Source organism: Hyla sarda, chromosome 8 (genome assembly GCF_029499605.1).
Source record: "Hyla sarda isolate aHylSar1 chromosome 8, aHylSar1.hap1, whole genome shotgun sequence".
In the NCBI taxonomy this organism is placed as follows: Eukaryota; Metazoa; Chordata; class Amphibia; order Anura; family Hylidae; genus Hyla; species Hyla sarda.
The window spans coordinates 163466086-163490713 of NC_079196.1; the positions used below are offsets into that span (position 1 = coordinate 163466086).

General features: G+C 44.0%; 1 protein-coding gene across 4 annotated transcripts in view; it reads left to right on the plus strand.

Moving 5' to 3' along the window:
- Nucleotides 1-24628, plus strand: part of USP7 (ubiquitin specific peptidase 7) — a 144034-nt gene that overhangs the window by 43413 nt on the left and 75993 nt on the right. For all 4 annotated transcript variants that reach the window (XM_056536908.1, XM_056536909.1, XM_056536910.1 and 1 more), the window contains exons 2-6: nt 7340-7444; nt 9928-10126; nt 11864-12002; nt 13234-13322; nt 24138-24246. In XM_056536908.1, coding sequence (XP_056392883.1) covers nt 7402-7444; nt 9928-10126; nt 11864-12002; nt 13234-13322; nt 24138-24246 — 579 coding nt within the window. In that variant the 5' untranslated portion in view covers nt 7340-7401. The remainder of the gene's footprint in view (nt 1-7339; nt 7445-9927; nt 10127-11863; nt 12003-13233; nt 13323-24137; nt 24247-24628) is intronic.

The window sequence follows — 24628 nt, forward strand, 5'->3', positions numbered from 1 at the left end:
TTGTATTCCTTGAGGGGGGTAGTTTCCAAAATGTGGTTACTAGTGGGGGATTTCCACTGTCCTGGCACAATGGGGGCTTTGCAAACACACACAGCTCCTGGCCTCCGTTCCAGACAAATTCAAAAAGGCTGATGGCGCTCACTCCCTTATGAGCTCTGCAGTGTGTCCGCACATCACTTTACGTCCGCATATGGGGTATTACCATACTAGAGAAAAGTTGTTGCAAATTTTGGAGGTCTTTTTCCCCATTTATCTCTGTAAGGCTACACCAACAGGTTAGTGTTAAAAAAAAAAAATACATATTTTTTTATTTTCATGGCTCATTGTTCCAAAAATCTGATACCTGTAGGGTCTGAATGTTTACTGCACCCCTTGTTACATTCCTTGAGGGGTGCAGTTTTCAGTGCAGTGGTTATTTTATTTGAGTTTTTATGTCTGAACCCTGCCATGCACTCGCAAAGCACTTTACACCCACATATGGGGTATTTCCATACTCAGAAAAAGTTACATTGCACATTTTGGGGGTCTTTTTCCCCTTTTACTGCTTTAAAAAAAAAAAAAAAGTTTACACTAGCATGCTGGTGTAGCCCCAAAGTTTTCATTTTCAGAAGGGGTAGAGGGGGAACCAATTCCCCCCCCCCCCCCCCCCCCTAAATTGCAAAGCAGGGGTAAAATGGATAGATAGATAGATGTAGGCAGGCTGCAGCAGCAAAATGCACTGGGTCACCTAGACCCACAGAACCCACTAGCTGTCCCTGCCTGTTCTATAGCTCACTCTCAATCGGTCACTGGAAGCAGACGCCGCAGTTGCCGTGCACCTCCCACAGGTCTGTAGACACTGCACACTAGACCCGCTGCCGAACTCTTTCCTCCACTCACTGTCCGGACTCAAGTCAGCGGGCAAAGCTGGGGGAAGGAGTTTTCAAAGTTGTTAGATTGTGCTGCCATTGGTCGGTTGGTCCTGACCGACCAATGGCAGCAATCGGAGGAGTAACAACCTTGCCACCTCCCTCCTTTAATGAATGGTGATTGGCGCTGTCTCGGACAGCGCTAATCACCATGTATTACCCAGTCACGGGGGCTGAAATGAAGCTGAATGATTGAACTGTACGATGTTCCTTCCAATCGCTGTAACAGGAGGGGGTTAAATACCCCTTGGGTGACATGTGAAGATGCCTGCTGTTAGAAAACAGAAGTCATCTTCACAGAATCACCACGTCTGAAGACGCGTTGATCTAAAATACATTTGGAGCGTAGATGTAAACCAAGGAGCGGGAAGTACCACAATGTCATTACGTGCATTTACGTCCATTGTCGTTAAGGGGTTAAGAGTACTCCAGTTAGGGGAGACATTTTAAATCGCAGGGGGGTTTGACTGCTGGCAGCTTGCAGCACTGTTTGTTGAGGTAAAAAATTTGACAACCTGTCATAGTGTTATGGGTTCTTTTTTATATGACAACCATGATGCTGAGGTAAACAGCAAATACATAGTATAACTAATAGGTTCCGGAGTATGAATGGGCATTTTTATTTTTATTTGAGAGAATAATTTGGTTAGAGAAAAATAGAATTTATTGGGTGGATGTCCTCCTAGAAACCATGAACATATCATAGAGTTGCCTAGTGTTTTCCAAACGATGTGCCTTCAGCTGTTGCAAAACTGCAACTCCCAGCCTTTGGCTGTTCAGGCATGCTAGTTGGTTTTAAAACAGCTGGAGGCAAACTGTCTGGAAAACACGAGTAGCCTAAAGGACTAATAGGATACAAGACAATTTTAGAGAAAAATATTCTGTATGTGGAAATCCGCTGCTATCATGTGTAATACTGCAAAGACTGTCATAAGTAAATGCCAATACTCGTCAGTGAAGTTTATGGTGGCACTTTATACGTTTGGTTGCTTTCTCCTATGTTCGTCTGTAGACTTTATTGTGCTCTGTACTCATACACACTTAATTGTGGTATAAAAGTGCGGTACACAGGGTCACTGCATGTGATTTTATTTGGAGAGTCATTCCCTTACATAGTCAATAGTAATGTAATCCAGGCTGATGCCAGTGTGTAGTGACCTTATGTGCTGACGGGATCTGACACACACAAGTTTGGATGTACTTTATTGTAAACTCACTTTGCCCACAAGGATCTGTCAGATTCCACCTTTGGCATTCAGTGATGTCTTTCTGGCTGCACTTGTGATGTATGACAGTGCACTTGATTTACAGTGCTCTCAATCACTTCTCTAATGAATGGGTAACATGGCGCAATGAGATTATTATTCCTGTATAACCAGATTCATAGTAGTGTATCATCTGTAACTTAGATGACTTGTTTAGATGACTCCGCCAATTTTCCAGACTTATAAAGCCATAGTGCATCCCAAATAGAAACTCTTTAGTATGTACATGACAAGCCTATAAAAGCTGTTATGTTAGCATTACATGGCTATGGGCACATTTGCAACCATTATTGTTTCAGTGCATCTAAATAAATGTTGCAACTTTATAGATGGTCTTGGTTGTAAATTCTGTACCACTTTATGTATACGACTCCTACACAGATCTATCTACATAGCTACTAACTACAAGCATGGCCTGTGTGTAATAGAAATAGAGCAATACACGGGGTGGTGGCGGCTATAGAGAACCATTGCTGCTACTCTCATATTCTGCAGGGATGTGTAAGGAAACTTACAAGACATCAAGCAGAAGTGCAGAAACACAGTTCAGATCCTCTGAGGGTGATTGGAGCAATGCTTGGACGGTCACTCTGGAAAGCTGGATACTTCAATAGGCTGTTTGCAGGAAAAAGCAATCAGGTACTTCAGGATGTTAGAAGCAGGATAACTGGTTTATTGGGACGACAACACGTTTTGAAAGGTTATACCCTTCTTCACAGTCACCATTAGTGCAAAAAAAATTAGAGTGCAGATAAATATTGTGTAAATAATATATATATATATATATAATATTATATCATTTATTTTTTATTTTTATTTTTATTTTTTTAAGCTTTCTTTCTAGACTTCTCCAGTATTTTGTATTTTTCCATTCTTAGGCAATATAATATATATAAATGGCCATACAGCCATCCTGCTAAACTAACATACAGAAAGGGTCTGGGGTTTTTAATGGGCTCCTGAAAGATACTAAAATACGGTTTTAGGTACCGATCTGCTCCTAAAGGGCCACTTTACAAACCTTTTGTAAAAAACATCTGTTAGTAGCATTTATATTTCTCTATGGAAATGTGTCTGGAGAGGTGTAAGGTAAAGTGATTTATTGAGAAGACTTTTATAGACTTATCTGTTCATAACCCCATAGAAGAATACTGTAGTCCTATATTAACCCCTTAAGGACTCAACCCATTTGGGCCTTAAGGACGCAGACCATTTTATTTTTACGTCTTAGTTTTTTCCTCCTCTCCTTCAAAAGATCATAACTCTTTTATATTTTCATCCACAGACTAGTATGAGGGCTTGTTTTTTGCCCGACCAATTGTCCGTTGTAATGCCATCACTCACTTTACCATAAAATGTATGGCGCAACCAAAGAAATACTATGTGTGGGGAAATTAGGCTGGGTTCACACTACGTTTTTGCCATACTGTTTTCAAACCGTTTTTCTAAAGAAAAAACGGATGGAACAGTATGGAAAGAAGTAAACCGTATGCGTTTTTAAACAGTATACTGTTTTTAAAAGTGCATACAGTTCCGTCAGTTTTTATAAAAAAAAAAAAAAAAACATAAGTTTTTGAAAATGTTGTCCATTTTTTATGGGAGGGGTCTTGGGTGGAGACTTTAGGATTCAAATGCGCATGTGCAAAGTAAAAATGTATACGTTTTTCCCGTATGGAACCGTATACATGTGCGTTTCCCATTGACGTCCATGTTAAAAAAAAAAACTTATGCGGTTGCAGTACGGTTTTTAAACCGGATTCAAAACCGTGGTTGACTACGATTTTGTCTCCGGTTTAAAAACCGTACTGCAACCGCATACGTTTTTTTTTGTTTTTTTTAACATGGACGTCAATGGGAAACGCACATGTATACGGTTCCATATGGGAAAAACGTATACGTTTTTACTTTACACATGCGCATTTGAATCCTAAAGTCTCCACCCAAGACCCCTCCCATAAAAAATGGACAAAATTTTCAAAAACGCATGGGTTTTTTTTCTATAAAAACTGACGGAACTGTATGCACTTTTAAAAACAGTATACTGTTTAAAAACGCATACGCCTTACTTTTTTCTTTACTGTTCCATCCGTTTGTTTGCCAAACGGTTTTCTTTAGAAAAACGGATTAAAAAAAGTATGGCAAAAACAGTGTGAACCCAGCCTAAAAAAGAAAACCAAAATTTTTCCAATTTTGGAAAGTTTTGTTTTCACGCCGTACAATTTACGGTAAAAATTACGTTATTTATTCTTTGGGTCAATACGATTTAAAATGATACCCATGATAACATACTTTTCTATTACTGTTGCGCTTTAAAAAAAATCGCAAACTTTTTAACCAAATTAGTATGTTTAAGATCCCCCTATTTTGAAGACCATAACTTTAATATAAGCTAATATAAAACTTTTAATACATTTTTTTTATAAATTTTTTTTTTACGTTCACGCCATTCACCGTACGGTATCATTAACATTTTATTTTAATAGTTCAGATATTTAGGCACGCGGCGATTCCTATGAATAGTCCCCATAGGGGACTATTTATAGCAATCATACGATTGCTAATGCTGTTAAGTGCTATGTATAGGACATAGCACTGATCAGCATTATCGGTCATCTTCTGCTCTGGTCTGCGAGAAGGCAGATCAGAGCAGAAGACGCCCGGAAGGCAGCGTAGGAAGGTGAGGGGACCTCCATCTGCCATGCTGAATGATCGGATCGCCACGGCAGCGCTGTGGGCGATCCGATCATCCATTTAAATGACCGCGATGCTGCAGATGCCGTGATCTGTATTGATCACAGCATATGAGGGGTTAGTGGCGGACATCCACGGATGTCCGCCATTACCGGCGGGTCCCTGGCTGTGATCGCTCCGATGCCCGCGGTTATGCTTAGGACGTAAATGTACGTCCGGGTGCGTTAAGTACCACCTCACCAGGACGTATATTTACGTCCTTCGTCGTTAAGGGATTAAACTGGTATCTTCCCAGTAAAATCACATGGCAGGCATTTCTTTGTATGCATCTGTATCCACTGAGCCAATTCTTTTGGCTGCTCTGGCCCTTCTCTCTGCAGACATCCTCGGTCAGTGAAGTCAGTAGGCAGCCATACACTTTTTAAACAGCTGAATCCATAGGTAATGACAGGTTTGGTTGACTTAAGTATAGGGTTATGGGCACCTTAAGATCTCATCAGCAGAATCTGTAGAGTCCAGTATACTATTCAAAAGTTTGCTGAGAAAATATCTGTGCGGACGTTTGCAATAACAAACTAGACGGTGAATGTTCATTAACAAAGTCACTAACTGTTCTGGATAAACTGAGATTTAGTACCCTCCAGTCTGCTTGTGGTTTTCGTTGGTCGTAAGGCAGCTGTTTTACACTATTTATAGAACTTCCATAGAGGTTAATAGGAGTTGCATAAACAGTGTAGCTTTCCTAGCTAAACTTATAAGTTGGATGTTAGGACACAGCCCAGCTCACAGAGCTATTGTCTGCATAGCTTCTAGTGATAATGGGAGTTTCACAAGCCTTCCCTGTTTTTGGCTTCCTGCCCACTTCCAGGGGGAGGGGGGGGGGGCGCGCTTGATCTCCAAATAGACGTGGGTCTTACCTCTGGGATTCACACCTATGACAATTTGTATAAAGAAAAAACAAATATATTCAACAAAACAAATATAACATTTTTACTCAGTACTTAACTGAAGCACCTTTGGCAGCGATTACTGCCTCCAGTTGTCTTGGGAGGAGTCCTTTAAAGGTTTTTCTACCTTAGAGATTGTGCGACCTGTTGTGGTCTGTCTTTCTGTGTCTCAGAGCAACAGATATGCTGTAATATCTCACTGAGTAGCCTACAGCACACCGGAGCTCTTCACCCGTAGTCACCACTATACCTGTGAACAGCTCACAATTACCCAAGCAGTCCATTCGACTACTTTGTAGGATAATAGAAAGCTGAGGTGTGTGTAAATACATTGGGGAACCATGTGAGATGCCTCCATGTATTATGAAAAGCTTCATATATCCTTCTATTCTTATTTATGTCTGATAAACCAGGAGGTACTTGTCGGCAAAAACATTAGATAAATTGGCCCTACTTTGTCATGTGTGCCCATTTGGTTTCATTGAAGTGAAGATTTTGCAGCCTTTGTCTTGCTTTTTTTTAAATCATTTTAATTAGTATTGACATATATAATATGTACTTAATGATCCATCTTTTATATTAAACATTCATATACTTGATTCCTCTGGAAACCCGAAAAAGATTTCACATAAGCATAATATGGGCACAAGCACTAGCTCTACAGTGGTTCTTGTGACCCTATATAGCAGCATCATGCCTGTATTTTGTTTGTGTGAAGTTGGCTTAAAGGAAAACTGTCACCCGTTCACCCAAATTTAACCCGATACACCAGATTATAGTGCAGGTGAACAGGAGACCGATGCAGCGTCTGACTCATATACGTACCTGCAGTCTGCCTGGTTCCTCTGAAGAAACTCTTCTTTCTTCTGTGAATTGCGTGCTGGAGTCTGGCCCGCCGGCTGGATTTGAATATTGATGGTTACTTGTCACGTGAGCATTTGTGTCTACTGAACCATGTGACCATGAATATTTAAATCCAGCCGGCAGCCCCGCCACCAGCGTGCAATTCACAGAAAAAAAGATCTTGAGAGGGATGGGGCGCTGGACTGCGGGTACATATGAGTCGGAGACCCCACATCGGTCTCCTGTTCACCCACACTATAACCCTGTGTATCAGGTTTATTGTGGGTGAACGGGTGACCGGTTTCCTTTAAGAGGTTCACAGGTCTTAAGAATTTGACCATTTCAGAACAGCATTTTGATGTGCACATTTTATGGGGGGCTTTATGAATCCACTTTTACTGTCACTCAGTAGTTAAAGTATTGGCAACATGGCTCCTGGGATTTGTGCAGCCTTATACGTGTTCCTCTTCCGATGTCCCCTGCTTTTTACCGCCACTTCCTAATGTTAACTATTTCTTTAACATGCCCCCAGCCAGAAAGAGGATAATCCCAGACAACCTCTTTAATATTCTGCTATAGTTAAGAGCTGTAGACATATGAAACGCTGTACCCACAGATTTTTTGTTTGACCAAATGTGGTCAGAATCTGTCTTTTGGTAAATGTATTTTTTTTTCCACTTTTCAGCTGGGGATGGTGATGACCCTCCACGAATCACACCTAATCCTGTAATAAATGGAAATGTTGCTATGGCAGATGGCCACAATAACACAGAAGAGGATATGGAAGACGGTAAGTTTTTGCATTAAGCGTTATCATTCAGTATGTCTGGTAAACCTCGTCTCTATGATATGAACAAGTGACAGCAGCGTTATCTTCTGGTACAGCCTACTAGTGCGGGTGATTCTGATCACAAGGTTTTGTGGAACAGCACAATGTAGTTAAAAAAAATAAAATAAAGACCCTTGTAATCATCGCCACCCACACTATTAGCCAGTACCAGCAGGTTACATTGGAGTCATACATTCACACTTATTTTACCTCAGCAGACACCCAGACCTGTATCAACAGATTCCAGTGCATTGCACTGCGGAGAGTATACTTCGCCTTTCTTTACTAATCAAGTGTAATGAAGCAAGATTCTCTTCTGCGCAATGCATGTGTGTCAGAAGCCGCTGGATAGGAGTCTTCCTGTACGCCCTTTGTTCTTTAAGTGGTTAAGACACTAACTGGAGTGATCGATGCTTAACTTTCATGTGTTAATAAGCTGTGATTGTTTGCTATGGAAAAATAACTTCAGATTTTGTCTCGTGACAGATACATTTGTACCATAGACTTACTATAGCCGAGCACTATTCCATCATTCAGTGGCCATCTCTTCACCTATACCCGAACTAATATAAAACTTCTTACAAATCTCTAAATGACAAATGTTCATTTTTTTTTTTTTCTCTGACAGTAACACTTATGGGGTCATTCTTGTCCTTTGCCAATAGAGCCCTGTTTAGTTTATTGAGCCCTGTTTAGTTCATTGAGCAACAAATAGTTCAGGCTGACACAATCTCTCCAGATGTCTCCTCCTCAGTCTGAAGTTCTTTGGATGTTGGATGCATTTACTTCTCATTAAAACTTAGACCTCTGCTTGTGTGTAATAGACTAGAGATTGAAACCCTATAGACGGCTTATGCTTGATGATCACAGAAAATACTTTGTCTAGGCCGATGTAAACAAGAAACAGAGTAAAAAGCCTACATTCATAGGCTGATTTTAACCACAGCTGACTGTGTATCTTATAGTCTGTATTGACAGAGTAAAGTGCATTGTTTGAATCATGAAAAATAATTAAACTAAAAGCCAAAAACAAAATATCTGCACAAATAGTGTTTTTTGCATATTAAGAGGAATTTCCTATTTGGCAGTCTTGTGAACTCTTGTGCTGTATACCCATTGGACAGACTTACTAGGGCAGATTAAAGGAATTCATCTGTAGTTCACTGGATATGTCAATATTTGTATTCTTAATTTTTTATTTTTTTTTTTCCCCCAGAGCATGAATTAGGGTTTTCTGCTCCTATCCTTGATGTGCTATCTGGTTTTGATGGGAAGAATTACATTGTTTTTTTCCCCTATGAGGCATGCTGGGAGTTGCAGTTTTGCAACATCTGGAGGCATCCTGGTTGGGAAACGGTTGTAGATGGTAGCATTCTCTTTCAATAGTTTTTTTTTTATTTTTTTATTCATTGTCAAAAGTAGCATTGTGGAACTTTTATTTCTGCAAGTAAAATGTTTTATGAAGCTTATATATACCCTTCTGACAATGAGTTTTTTTTTTTAATAATGTTAGTCTTTGCTTTTAAAGAGTACCGGTCACAAAACAAATCTTAATATATTGTTCCTTATTTAAAGGGGTATTCCAGGCCAAAACTTTTTTTTTTATATATCAACTGGCTGCGGAAAGTTAAACAGATTTGTAAATTACTTCTATTAAAAAATCTTAATCCTTCCAATAGTTATTAGCTTCTGAAGTTGAGTTGTTGTTTTCTGTCTAACTGCTCTCTGATGACTCGCGTCCCGGGAGCTGTGCAATTCCTATGGGGATATTCTCCCATCATGCACAGCTCCTGGGACGTGACATCATCATTGAGCAGTTAGACAGAAAACTTCAGAAGCTAATAACTATTGGAAGGATTAAGATTTTTTAATAGAAGTAATTTACAAATCTGTTTAACTTTCCGGAGCCAGTTGATATACATAAAAAAAAGGTTTTGCCTGGAATACCCCTTTAATTATAAGACACTTTACTATTTACTTTCTGTTAAAATTCTCAACCTTTTATGTTTTGAATGTGATTGAAAAATCGTCCACTAGGTGGCTTTGTTCTGTTCCCTGCCGCAAGTCAAAGTTAGTTTGGTCACTTCTCAGCCTGGCAGGAGATCAAACTCAAGAAATGTGTGCGTGGCGTGGCGAGGCGCAGATCTCACAGGCTTCAGTGAGGTCCCTCCTGCTGGGGAACTCCCACTTTCTCCTGCCGGGAGCTCACACAATGTGAGCAAGGGGAAAGGTATTATACAGAGCTTTTTAAAGCTCAGAATTTTTTTTTTAAAAAGCAGTAGAGGGATGTTAGGAGTAGTTAGGGAACATAATCTGAGTTAGTTTAGAAAATATGGTTTGATGACAGGTACTCTTTAAATGCTCTTGTAGAAATGCAGGATGTTTGATATGTATTCAGCTATGAAGGAAACATTCAGGTTATAGTTGTTCCTTTCTCATTTCAGATACCAGTTGGCGGTCAGAAGCAACATTTCAGTTCACTGTGGAACGCTTTAGTCGACTTAGTGAATCTGTTCTGAGCCCTCCTTGCTTTGTGCGAAATCTGCCCTGGAAAATTATGGTGATGCCTCGATTTTATCCAGATAGACCACATCAAAAAAGCGTTGGATTTTTCCTTCAGTGCAACGCAGAGTCTGATTCCACGTACGACCATTATATTATTGCTATTGTTCATTTCTATGTAATGTTGCTGCTAGTTTTGCTAAATGAACTGTACAGTGTAATGGCATTCCACTATTGTTTTTATTGATCATACATGCCTAACAATTCCTGATGTTTTGGTCCATTGGGACCTTTTATCTAATGCTGGTCCAATAAGTACTGAGAGAGAAGGTAAGTAGCACTAAAGAAACTCAATGTAAGTTGTCATGGTCTTGCCCTTACATTGTGTTTTCTTGTTGCTTTTTACCTCTTTACAGTACTTCATTCTGACACTAGCATTGCATATTTGCTAGTTGGACAGAAAACTCCGAAATTGTTGTCTGCTTGTTCAATAAAAGCAGGAATGGGATGCTGGCAAACTGTAGTCCTATTTACAAACACATGGTTTGGATTCTACTGTGACAACTGTTGTTTTAACATTGTGCCAATGCCCTTGTTCTCACATTGCTGCTGTTTGCTATAGTGTGGTGTGATGTTTAAAGGAAATCTGTCATCAGACTCACCCGCACTAAAACTGTTACACAGGCTTGTAGTGCGGGTGATCCTGATTAAAACGCTTCTTACCTGGTTAAAAATGGTTCAGTGGTTCTTAAGATATCTATATTTTTAGTTTTGTTATTCCCTGGCTTGGGACTCAGTGGGAGGTGTTATCATCTGGGACTCACGTCATTCTAGCTGGGCGGAGCTGCCGCCCGGCTCATGAATATTCATGAACTTATCCTCGCGGCCCTTCCCACCAGACCTAGAAAAAGGAGTTAGACTACGAAGATAAGGTCATGAATATTCATGAGCCAGGCGGCAGCTCCGCCCAGCTATAATGACGTGTGGCCAAATCAGAGATAAGACCTCCCACTGAGTCCCAAGCCAGGGAATAACCGAAAACTAAAAATAAAGATATCAGAACCACTGAACCATTTTTAACCAGGTAAGGAACTTTTTAATCAAGATCACCCGCACTACAAGCCTGTGTAACAGGTTTAGTGCAGGTGATTCTGATGACAGATTTCCTTTAAGATATCCTCCTTCATACTGGAGAAATTGCAAGAAAAATGCTATAAAGAATTTTTATGATGGATCTTGCTCTTTAAGGGTCCATTTACACTACGTAATTTCTGCCTGGAAAGTTTCCGGATGGAGATTCAATCTGTAGTGGGCAACTGCAAATGGCAAGGCCTTTCTGAATGGATTCCACCAAAAGACTCTTTCAGAAGAGTCTGGAATATGAAATTTCCTGCGGAAATTCCAGTGTGAATGGTGAAGCAGAATCTCTTGAAAACAATGGGTGGTTGCTGCATTTTATTTTCCAAAAGGAATTCCGCTAAAAAAATACATAGTGTGAATGAGCCCTTAGGGTGATGCCATACGAGCGGCTGACTGCATGGGGTTGAATGTACTCCTTCATGCTGTGGTCAGTGACTGCACACTTCATTGCCAAAATTTTATGCCCATTGGCATCTCCCATTAGCTCCGGAGTACCCCTTTAAGAGTGAGCTATATGGATACTCTTGTAGCACTTGCTGACTGCTGCAGTCGAGGGGAATACGCTAAGTTTTATGTAATTCTGTGGGCTGCAGCTGTCATTACAAGAGCAAAAATCATTCTGCCTACAAAAGAATTAATTCTGTTGCCCAGGCCCTAAATAGACAGTGCTACTTGTTTTTTTTTACATTTTGTTTTCTTTGGATTCTTAAATTCAAAATTCATTGTTTTCTCTTGCAGGTCATGGTCTTGCCATGCACAGGCAGTTCTCAAGATAATCAATTACAAGGACGATGAGAAATCTTTTAGCAGACGCATTAGTCACTTGTTTTTTCACAAGGAAAATGATTGGGGATTTTCCAATTTCATGGCGTGGAGTGTACGTAGCATCTTTAATGTACTTTGTACCATTTAATTAAATGCAGAGTTAATTGGGTTTAAGAAAAAAAAAAGTTTTTTGGTGGTGAAAGACTTTTGATGCATTTTATGGAAAATGGTCTAGCCATTTAATATGGACATACGTGAACGGCATAGTGGTATATTACAGGCGTCCATGAGCACTCCTCACAGAGCTCTTACCTTCTGACCTCCTCCCATTTTAATTATTGGGTGTTGTGCAGATATGTAAGTTTTCAACACCCTGATATGGAAGGATTTAATAGCATAAGTCATGGCCAGCCAGTGTACTGAGACAATACAGTGACTGAGTTGTATGTAGCTACAAGTATATTCAACTTTTTTATTTTCATTTGTATTACATGTTTTATATGTACACATACTTTATTGTCACTAAAACATCTAGTTTACCATTCCCATGGCAAGGGCCCTGCTTGGGAATTTGGGCACATCCAATATTGTATAATACATTATTAGTTAATAAAAAAAAAACCTATTTTACCAGCTATATCCCTCAGTTGTATTAATCTTTCATTACAATCACAACCTACAAAATTATCTAGCCATCCTTCCCTTGAGGTATTATCCGTTTATTGTAATTGGGCACTACGGGTAAAGTGCATTGCAGTACCTCGGAAAGGTATGGATAAACCAAAATATGCAGTAGTGTGTAGCTTCCCAACCATTATTTTATTAATCTAATATTTGGACTGAATAGATGCAATGGCAGGTTGGGTGGTACTGTAGCCAAGAGAACCATATGATGCCCAATGAGTATTGTGTATTAGTCCTTTTTTTTATGATAGAGCCCTTGCTGTATACCCACAGATGTGCTGCTCATTGTGCAGGTCCCATAAGTAAATCATTTCTGATAGACCCATTCCAAAGAGCTATTCAGCTTTTAAGGCTGATGGCCTGACCATATAATAGACCTGCCCTCAATATTAGATGAGTGTGGGGGGGGGGGGGGATCTGTTTCCAGCACCCCTGCGAATCAACTGTTTGTAGGAACTGCAGTATAAGTGCAATGAATCCTTAAAATGGGTGCCTGGGGGCAGAGTCCCACCAACTTAATATTAATGGTACGCAATAAGCTTTAGAAGACTGTGTAATCACTTTTAATCAGACTTATATAGTTGTAAGCCGAGTGGTGTGTGTATTGATAGGTGCATTACTCTGATCCAGAATTCTGATTTATGACATTTCTTTTACAGGAAGTTACGGATCCAGATAAGGGTTTCATAGAGGATGATAAAGTGACTTTTGAAGTCTATGTGCAAGCTGATGCTCCTCATGGTGTAGCGTAAGTATTTCTAGCTCCCTATCCAAATGTCTGGCTGCCTTCTTACTATATGTGTGCAAGTTTTACTCCAAGTAATGTTTAGCATTTGTCTCCATTCTTTTACAATTGTTAAAGGGTACCTCTCATCAAAAAAACTTTTGATGTATTATAGATTAATGTATGCAGAATAAATTTACAATTGCATGTTATTAAAAAATATGCTTCTTTCTATTTAATTTTCCACTTTGAAGAAATGACCACTAGGGGTCTCCCTACCAGTCCTGGCAGCAAGCATTTCAGACTCATGCTGGAGTCCTAAACACTACGAGCTGCCAGTCTGCTTTGTTCACAAAGGAGAACAGAGCTGCCAGACTGCTTTGTTCACAGCCTGTTTGGCTGTGAACAAAGCAGGCTGGCAGCTCTGAGTGTTTAGGACTCCAGCATGAGTCAGAAATGCTTGCTGACAGGACTGATTGGGAAAAATACAATAGAAAGAAGCATATTTTTCATTAACATGCTATTGGAAAGTTATTCAACATTCATTAATCTAAAATATATCAAAAGTTTATTTGATAAGAGGTACCCTTTAACTTGTAGACGTCAAGATTTGAAAACTGAAAAGGTCCATAATATAAATTGTTTAATCTATGTAATATAAAGAAATATCTGACCCATCGAATGTTTCATTTTTTTTTTGTGTGTACTGATTAACATATATATTATGGGGAATTTCAATTTTTGAAACTTTTTTTTTCACAGAATGGGGATTACAATTTTTTTTTCGCAGAATGGGGATTACAAGCTGGATGGTGGGGCAGGGGCTGACCCTTCAGACTGACACGGACCTAAAAAAGAGAGACCTCCACTGATCAGCTTTTGATAAACCTATCCTGCGGAGATGAGATATTCATTTATCCACTTAAATAGGCACTATCACCGACCTTATATATATATATATATATATATATATATATATATATATATATATGTGTTGTAGTACTTATGTACTACAACATATCTCTAATATGGATTCATTATTTTATTTTTTTTTATTAAAATTGTGTATTTTATATTTGAAAACCGGCCACTAGGGGTCTCCGTCCTAGTGGCCGACTGCAGCCTGCCGTGACTTAACGACTGAATTAGGACCAATGCCGGCTGGACAATCGGTCCTTATTTAGTCAGCCTGCGCTCGCTCCCCGCATATCAATCAGACGAGCGGGAGCGAGCACTGTAAACGACTGGGCTGCGCTCATTGGCTGCCTGGCCTCGCAGCTGCCTGCCCCCGGCATGTACAGTCTGGAGGCAACGCGGCACTGAATCCTCAGTGCTGCGCTGATGCTCCAGGACTATACATGTCCTGTACGGGTGAGTGAAGTCTTATTTCACTTACCCGTGCTTTGTTTCGGTCCCGGGTCTCAGCGGTGAGCACGGCAGGTGGGCGATGCTCCTATCCTTCTCCTCCCTGGATAACACTATACTGCTAAACAGGGAGGAGGAGACCCCGGAGCAGGCTGCCGTGCTATTGGCCGCTCATCTCTGTGCACCCCCGACAGGAGCGCAGCATAGATGAGGCCGGAAGTCGACGCCCCCAGCAGGCGTCAGTGATGTCGCGCCTGCTAGGGAAGTCTGCTTCTGGCAGAGCTAGGGAGAGGAGCAGAAGATAAGCTCTTTATAAGGTAGCAAAACATTTTTAAAAGGCAGGGAGGGGGTTAGGGATAGTTTAGCAATAGGTAGGGACAGAAAAAAAATACAGATGGTAGGAGCTACGTAAAAGTTCGGTTCCCCCCGCTCTGTCCACCCTTGGTAGTCCGGGCAGAGCGGGGGAACTGTGCTGGGACCGGCGCCGGAGGTCCCTTACCGGCGGCAATTCTCCTCTCTGCGGCGATCCTTCAACTGACGGGTGAGTTGTTGCCTAGCAACATCTGGAGGGCCACAGTTTACAGTGGTCTCTAAGCTGTAGCCCTCCAGACGTTGCAAAACTGCAACTCCCAGCACGCCCAGACAGCCGTTTGCTTTTTGGGCATGCTGGGAGTTGTAGTTTTGCAAGATTTTGAGGGATAAAGTTTGGAGATCCCTGTGCGGTGGTCTCTAAACTGTGGCCCTCTAGATCTTGCAAAACTAAAACTCGTCACGATGGGAGTTGTAGTTGCGTGCCTCCAGCTGTTACATAACTACATCTCCCAGCATGCCCTTTGGTGATCAGTACATGCTGGGAGTTGTAGTTTTGCAACAGCTGGAGGCACACTGGTTGGAAAATACTGAGTTAGGTAACCGAACCGAACTCCAGGTTTTCCAACCACTGTGCCTCCAGCTGTTTGAAAAAGTACAATTTCCAGCATGCACCTTGGGTCCGGGTCCCCCTATCTTTCCTGCTCGTCCCACTGTCTCAGGCTGATATAATGCAGGTGACCATAGCTGACTGGAGACATCTTAGAGAATGAGGGAGGGATACTCACCTATCTCTTTTTGGCCATTTGGGGGACACTTTCTTAATTTTTGGGCTGGGGATTGAGAGTCGCTATCAGCACTGTCGGGGATCACGGGGCAGCTTCCCTCCCCCTTCCCTTCCCACTCCCTGGCACTGCTTACTATTCGCAGTAGCCTATACATTTCTTTCTTCAGCGCGACCGCAGTCCCTGTCAGCAGGGATGCAATCGTGCGGCCGGCCTCACTTGGTCTGGTCTAGGATTTAGCTTGGCCCACTCACTATGCAGGCTCACTGGTGGGGCTCCCGCCCTCCTCCTGCTACCGGCCTGTAGTCTTCTTGTGCGCGCACCAGGGGTCACTGATGTGGGAGGGTCATCTGCGGTACTCCTCCCCCTTCTCCTCCAATGGAGTCCATCCTGGTGTGGAGGTCACTTCCTGGGTCTGTTCCTGGGTCTGCTTCTCAGCTCCAGCTGCGGGACACAGGACCTGTGTGAAATTGCTCCATTTTATTTGCTTTCTCCCTGTTTACTAGCTCCTATGTCCAACGTCAGACCCAAACCTCCTCGCAGACAGTAGGCTGCAGCCCTTGTCACCTATTACTGTTGTGTGGGCTGCAACACCAAAATGCTCCACCACGCGCTCCAACCCTCCTGTATTGCTTCCCAGGATGCCCCCCTGGAACGCTCGTTATGTGCCCCCTCCCGAGTGGGTTTCCTCCCTTTCCCAGTCTATTTTCGATCTGGCTAGGGTCTCCAGGACTGGTTTCGGCCTTTGATCGGTCTTCCATGCGCTCCTCCCCCTAGGGAGTCCCGCTCAGTTTCTGCTGACCCCCCACTTCCAGCACTCTCACAAGCGCCCAAAAGTGCTTTCTTCAGGCTCCGCCACCTCTGATCAAGAGGAGCTCTCTGCCGTGTCTGATATGGTGGACAGTTTGGTGTCAGCCATCAGGGACACGTTAAACCTAAATGACAAAAGAACTTCGGATCCTGATCCGGAAGTTTCTTTTCGCCGCTCTCGTCATTCCCCCAAGGCTATCAGCTCTCATGCTGAATTTGACGCCTTGCTAGATGCAGCTTGGAAGCATCCGGATAGACAGTTTCAGGGGACCTAGACAAAAAAGCTCAGTTTATTTACCCTCAGGATCTGATTTCCAAGTGGTTGACGCCGCAGGCAGTTGATCCTCTGGTTTCACACCTGTCCAAGTCAACTACTCTGCCTCTGGTGGATGCAGCGTTCTTTGACCTCTTAAGGACTCTGGGCGTACCTGTACGCCCTGAGCCCGGTCCTGGTGTGAAAAACGGGGTCACGCCATGACCCCGCATCACACCGAGTCAGTCCCGGCTGCTAACGATAGCCGGGACCCTGAACTAAAAGCGTGCGGCATGTGCGCTCGGGGTTTGGAGCGGGCGCCATTTCTAAGTCCCGCTGTATTTCTTCGGCGGACGTTAGCTCCGCCCACCAGGCCGTATAAGCGCTTTAACAGCGCGAAATAGCCTCCAATCAGTGCCGTGCACGCGTTTGGGGGCTGTGCAGGGGCCAATCACAGGGCCCTTGCCTCTGACCCGGCCTCTTCTTCCTATTGGCCGGCATCTCTTTTCTCTCCTCACAGCCACAGTGCGGAGTTCTCCTCACAGCAGCTGCCTTGGGACACAGACTTGGGTGAGACTGTTCATTTTTTAGCGATGTCCGTGCCCAGAACTGTTCCTCCCTCAAAGCAGATATCTGGAACATTAGTTACCCATTACGCTTGTAAAAACTGCTCTGCAAAAATGCCAGGTTCTGCTGAACCCACTTGTTCTGCCTTCTCCACTGCTCCCCCAGACCCTCCTGCTATTTCTAACCCAGGTGCTCCTTCAGACCCAGGTTCCGTAGACACGGGCGTTCCTCTCGCAGGTCTCATGCGACTGCTTTTCAGGCCACACGCGTCACTCTTCCAGAGGACGTTCCCGGGGTCACCGCTCTGGCTCTCCTGAGCCACGTATCAGGTCGGAGTCTCCTTCTTCTATGGCCACCTCCACTTGTTCGCACTCTCCTGGAGAGCGGGAGGACGAGGTTTCCAATTCGACATCTGACTCAGAGGACCATTCGGACTCAGTGAACACGGTGAACTCATTGGTTATGGCCATAAGAGACCCCTTTAACCTAGAGGACCCAGGAACTTTGGACACAGTTCTAGAAGTACCCTTTCATTGTGCCTGATCGGCACCCAAAGTGTTCAGCTCTCACGCTGAATTTGATGCTGTTCTAGAATTGACTTCCTCTCCGGCGGTGGATCCTCCGGTTTCCCGCCTCTCTAAAGCTACTACTTTGCAGCTGGCGGATGCAGCTGCCTTCAAGGATCAAGCAGACAAAAAGGTTGAATCCTTAGCGGTTTGCCTTTGAAGCAGCGGGTGCCTCCCTGCTTCCTGCCTTCGCCTCCACCTGGGTGTCTAAGCTCCTTTCGGTTCAGCATTCCCAACTCCGTCAGGGCATTCTTTCGGGATCTCCCCCGGAAGAACTGTCTGCTCTGGCCCTCCAATGTTCCAAAGCTCTCCCATGTTCCACTCAGCTCGCTGTGTTGCCTTTGCCACCTGTAATCTAGTGTCCCTCCGTCGTTCCATTTGGCTTAAAACCTGTAACGGGGATGCTGCTTCTAAGAAGTCTCTCACCGAGATTCCTTTTACCGGTTCCCGACTTTTCAGCAAGCGCCTGGATGAGATTATCTCTGAGGCAACAGGTGGCAAGAGCTCCTTATTACCTCAAAACAAGTCTAGCATTTCTTTCCACAGAAAGTCTTCCTTTCGGACGTCTGGCCCCTCTAAGGGGTCCAGCCAGGCGCATACACGTGACAAGAAGGCCCCCTTTTTCAAGGAGTGTCCTTCTTGGAAGTCGAACACCAACCGTTCCGGATGTTTTGCGGCCAAATCGGGCAACCACAAACCCACTTCTGCATGAAGGGACGCCCCCACCGCAGCTTTTTCTTGGGTGGGAGGTCGTCTCTTGCTCTTTCGAGATGTTTGGACCACGCACATTCAGGACTCCTGGGTCAGGGACGTGGTGTCCAACGGATACCGGATAGAATTTGCGTCCCTTCTGAGGGATCATTTTTTTCAGTCCCATGCTCCCCGATCTCCCTCGCTTGTGAGGGAATTTCGTGAGGCTCTTCAGTCCCTTCTCATCCAGGGTGTCATTGTCCCGGTTCCTTCAAGGGAACGCTTTCGGGGTTTCTATTCCAATCTTTTCCAGGTTCCCAAGAAAAACTGTTCTGTGCAGCCAATCCTGGATCTCAAACATCACAACCAACATCTTCTCCGCCATTTCTGAATGGAATCTCTCCGTTCGGTGGTGGCGTACATGGATCAAGGGGAGTTTCTTTCCTCGGTGGACATCAAGGATGCCTACCTCCACGTTCCAATTTTTCCCGTACACCAGCTGTATCTCGGCTTTGCGGTTCCGGAAGGTCATTATCAATTTGTGGCTCTCCCCTTCGGTCTGGCCACAGCGCCACAAGTTTTTACCAAGATTCTGGCGCCTGTGGTAGCTCTGTTACGGTCAAGAGGGGTATCGGTGATACCCTACTTGGACGACCTCCTCATCAAGGCCTCCACCAGAGCCCAGGCTCTGGAGACTGTGAGCCTCACTCTTCAGACCTTATGTCGCTTCGGGTGGATGGTCAACAGAGACAGGTCAGTTCTCTCCCCCACCCAGTCTCTGATCTTCTTGGGGCTTCAGTTTGACTCTGCCTCGGCTTGGATTCGCCTCCCGCCGGACAAACGTCTGGCCCTCTTGTCGGGAGTCCGCTCCCTCCGGATACCATCCCCGGTCACCATCCGTACTTGCATGGAAGTCCTGGGTCGAATGGTGGCAGCCATGGAGGCCCTACCTTTTGCCCAGTTTCATTACCGTCCTCTTCAGCTGGCCATTCTTGCCGAGTGGGACAGGTCTCCTCTCTCTCTTGATCGCAAGATTGTTCTCCCTCTTAGGACCCGTCGGTCTCTGCGCTGGTGGCTCCGCTCCCCCCTTCTTCAGGGGCTTTTGCTCCTTCCCCTCCACTGGCGGGTGGTCATGACAGATGCCAGTCTGTCGGGGTGGGGGGGGTGTTGTCAGGGATCAGACGGTTCAAGGCCGCTGGCCTCCCCAAGAAGCCCTTCCTTCCATAAACATCTTGGAACTGAGGGCGATTTATCTTTGTCTGAAGCATTGGGAGCCCCTGCTTCAGGGCTACCCTGTCCGTGTCCAGTCGGACAACGCCACGGCTGTGGCGTACATCAACCGGCAGGTCGGCACTCGCAGCTCAGCAGCCATGTCTGAGGTGACACAGATCCTCCTCTGGGCGGAACAAGTTGATCCAGCCATTTCGGCGATTCACATTCAGAGAGTGCTCAACTGGGAAGCGGATTTCCTCCGACCCCGGAGAGTGTTCCCTTCTTCCCGAGGTGTTCGCATGGATCTGCGACCTCTGGGGGACCCCAGACGTGGATCTCTTTGCGTCTCGACACAACCGGAAAATTCTGACGTTTGTGTCAAAATCCAGGGACCCCCTGGCTCTAGCCGTGGATGCCCTAGTAATTCCGTGGTCGGGCTTTGTCCTGCCCTACCTGTTCCCCCCCCCCCCCCCCTCTCCCCCTCCTTCTCAGGGTTCTGAGGAAGCTCAAGGCGGAAGGAGTCCCCGCCATTCTGGTGGCTCCAGACTGGCCTCGTAGGGCATGGTACACAGACGTAGTCTGGCTTCTGGACGACGTTCTGTTCAGTCTTCCCCTTCGTCCAGACCTACTGTCACAGGGTCCCCCCAATTGCCACCCCAATTTTCAGTCACTGCATTTTACGGCGCGGCGGTTGAGACTGCGGTTCTAAGGGCCCACGGCTTCTCTTCCCAGGTAATTCGCACCATGCTCAGGGCTCGCAAGCCCTCCTCTGCGAAGATTTATCACCGTGCCTGGCGGGCTTACTTTCTTTGGTGCGAAGCTCAGACCTTTTCTCCAGTTACCTTTTCCGTTCCCCGTCTCCTCTCCTTTTTGCAGTCGGGGTTGGCTTTCAGCTTCCTAAAGGTCAGGTTTCAGCCCTTTCACTTCTCTTTCGGCGTCTTCTGGCTTCCAATTTGCATGTCCGGACCTTCCTGCAGGGCGTGTCGCACGCTGTCCCCCCTTACCGGTCCCCCTTGGGACTTGAACTTAGTTCTAGGCGCCCTCCAGGACGCACCTTTTGAGCCTCTTAGGGAGGTTCCCCTTCGCCTCTTATCCTGGAAGGTGGCTTTTCTTATGGCTATTACTTCCATTAGGAGAGTATCTGAACTGGCAGCGCTCTCCTGCCATTCTCCTTTCCTGATAGTTCATCAGGACAAGGTTGTTTTCCCACCAGATCCGTCTTTCTTTCCTAAGGTCGTTTCGGCTTTTCATCTTATCGAGGACATCGTCGTCCTGTCCTTTTGTCCCGCTTCTTCTCATCCCAGGGAGCGCTTACGCCACAAATTGTGGTACGGGCTGTTCGGACTTATCTTTCTGTCACCTCTTCCTTTCGTCAGTGCGATTCTTTTTTTCGTCCTTACGGAAGGTTGTCGAAAGGGACAGCCTGCTTCCAAGGCCGCCATTTCTCGGTGGATCCGATGTGCTATTTTGGAGCTTACCGCTGCAAGGGGAGGATCCCACCCTTCAGGGTTTTGACTCATTCCACCCGATCTGTGGGAGCATCCTGGGCTCTCCGAAACAAGGCCTCGTCCTCGCAGATCTGTAAAGCGGCCACCTGCTCGTCTTTGCACACTTTTCGAGAGTCTACCAGGTTCATACTTTCGCATCGGCTGATGCTAGTCTGGGCCGTAAAGTGGTGCAGGCGGCGGTGGTGCAGCCGACTGCCTGACCTTTTTTCACTGCCCACCCAAGGGACTGCTTTGGTACGTCACAAGGTCTGTGTCCCCCAATAGAGCCGATAGAGAAAAGGAGATTTTTTTAGACTTACCATAAAATCTTTCTAGAAGGATCCATTGGGGGACACGGCTCCCGCCCTTTTCTGGGGTTCCTAAAACTGAATTGCTCAGTGGCCTGGAGGCGGGTATATCCTGCTGGGAGGAGCAGACTTTTTGGTTACCATAGTGTCAAGCCTCCTAAAGACAGCAGCATATACCCAAGCTCTGTGTCCTCCAATGGATCCTTCGAGAGAGAGATTTTACGGTAAGTCTAAAAAATCTCCTTTTTTTCATTTGCACAGCCCACTGTTCCAAAGAACTGTCAAACTCCAGTGGGGTGTAAATGCTCACTGCACCGCTTATTAAATTCTGTGATGGGTGTAGTTTCCAAAATGGGGTCACATGTGGGGGGGTTCCACTGTTCTGGCGCCATGGGGGGGGGGCTTTGTAAACTAACATGGCCCCGACTTCCATACCAAACAAATTTTCTCACCAAAAGCTCAATGGCGCTTCTTCTCTTCTGAGCATTGTAGTTCGCCTGCAGAGCACTTTATGTTCACATGTGGGGTATTTCCATACTCAGAAGAAATTGTTATAAATTTTGGGGGGCTTTTTCTCCTATTACCCCTTGTATAAATGTAAAATTTGGGGAAAAACCAGCATTTTAGAGAAAAACTTTTTATTAATTTTTTTTTTTTTCATTTACACATTCGACTTTAACGAAAAGTTGTCAAACACCTGTGGGGTGTTTAGGCTCACTGTACCCCTTGTTACGTTACTTGAGGGGGGTGTAGTTCCCAAAATAGAATGCCATGTGTTTTTTTTTTTCTGTTATGGCACCATAGTGGCTTCCTAAATGGGACATGACCCCCAAAAACCATTTCAGCTAAATTTGCTTTCCAAAAGCCAAATGTGGCTCCTTCTCTTCTGAGCATTGTAGTTTGCCCACAGAGCATTTTATGTCTACACATGGGGTATTTCCATACTCTGAAGAAATGGGGTTACAAATTTTGGGGTGCATTTTCTCCCATTACCCTTTGTAAAAGTTGTAAATTTTGAGGAAAAACTGCACTTTAGTGAAAAAAAATACTTTTATTTACACATCTTACTTTAACGGAAAATTGTCAAACATTTGTGGGATGTTAAGGCTCATTGTACCCCTTGTTACGTGCCTTGAGGGGTGTAGTTTCCAAAATAGTATGCCTTGTGTTGTATTTTTTTTGCTTTTATGTCACCATAGGGGCTTCCTAAATGTGACATGCCCCCCAAAAACAATCTCAGCAAAATTCACTCTCCAAAATCCCATTGTCGCGTTTTCCCTTCTGAGCCCTCTACTGCGCCCGATGAACACTTTACATCCACAAATGAGGTATTTCCTTACTTGAGAGAAATTGGTTACAAATTTTGGGGAGCTTTTATTTTTCCTATTACCCCTTGTAAAAATTCAATAACTGGGTCTCTAGAACATGTGTAAAAAAGGAAATTTTTAATTTTCTCCTTCACTGTGCTGCTATTCCTGTGAAACACCTAAAGGGTTAACAAACCTTCTGACATGTCATTTTGCATACTTTGAGGGGTACAGTTTCTATAATGGGGTCATTTAGGGGGTATTTCTATTATGAAGTCCACCGAATCAACTTCAGAACTGAACTGGTCCCTGAAAAATTTCAGATTTTTAAAAATGTTGTGAAAAATTAGAAAATTTCTGCTGAACTTTGAAGCCCTCTAATGTCTTCCAAAAGTAAAAACATGTCAACTTTATGATGCAAACATAAAGTAGACATATTTTATGTGAATCAATATATAATTTATTTGGAATGTCTATTTTCCTTACAAGCAGAGAATTTCAAAGTTAGAAAAATTGAACATTTTCTAATGTTTTATGAAATTTTTCATCAAGGAATTTACCACTAACATAAAGTAGAATTATGTCACGAAAAAACTATCTCTGAATCAGAATGATTAGGAAAAGCATTCCAGAGTTATTAATGCTTAAAGTGACAGTGGTCAGATGTGCAATACATGCTCTGGTCCTTAAGGTTATAATGGGCTTTGTTCTTTAGGGGTTAATAAGTTATTGAAGGAGAAAATGTGCAGCTTGGAAAATCCATGCAAATTATTCTCATTGTTTATCACAAAGTTATGGGCAAACCTTCCTGCCTGTTTCTCCTTAGCAGCGTATTCATCATTAGAGATGAGCGAACTTACAGTAAATTCGATTTGTCACGAACTTCTCGGCTCGGCAGTTGATAACTTATCCTGCGTAAATTAGTTCAGGCTTCAGGTGCTCCGGTGGGCTGGAAAAGGTGGATATATTCCTAGGAAAGAGTCTCCTAGGACTGTATCCACCTTTTCCAGCCCACCGGAGCACCTGAAAGCTGAACTTATTTATGCAGGAAAAGTCCAACTGCCGAGCCGAGAAGTTCGTGACGAATCAAATTTACTGTACATTTGCTCATATCTATTCATCATGTCTGTGTTGTGTACAGTGCTTAGAATATAACAACCTCTTCCTCACTTTTCTGTAGCTGGGATTCTAAGAAGCACACTGGTTATGTTGGACTAAAGAATCAGGGAGCAACATGTTACATGAACAGTTTGCTGCAAACCTTGTTTTTTACAAACCAACTTCGGAAGGTTCGTGATGTTTGTTTTTTCTATGTAGTAATACACCTATGTATAACATTTCTCATTCGTTTCTTTGGGGGACACAGAATATTAAGGGTATGTTCACACTAAATAATTTGATACAGATTCCATGCAGTTTTAAATAGGGACCTGGCCAGAATTAAAGCCCCATTCATTTCTATGGGATATGTGAAAAGTGTTTAACCCTTTAACGACTCAGAACTTAAATGTACGTCCTGGTACTTAACGCACTTAACTGCGTGGCAGTTCCCGGCTACTGATAGCAGCTAGGGCCTCACTGGTAATGGCCGACATCCGCGTTCACGCTACAGATCACGGCATCTGCTGGAGTGCGGTCAGAAAAATGCGTGATCGGATTGTCCGCAGCGCT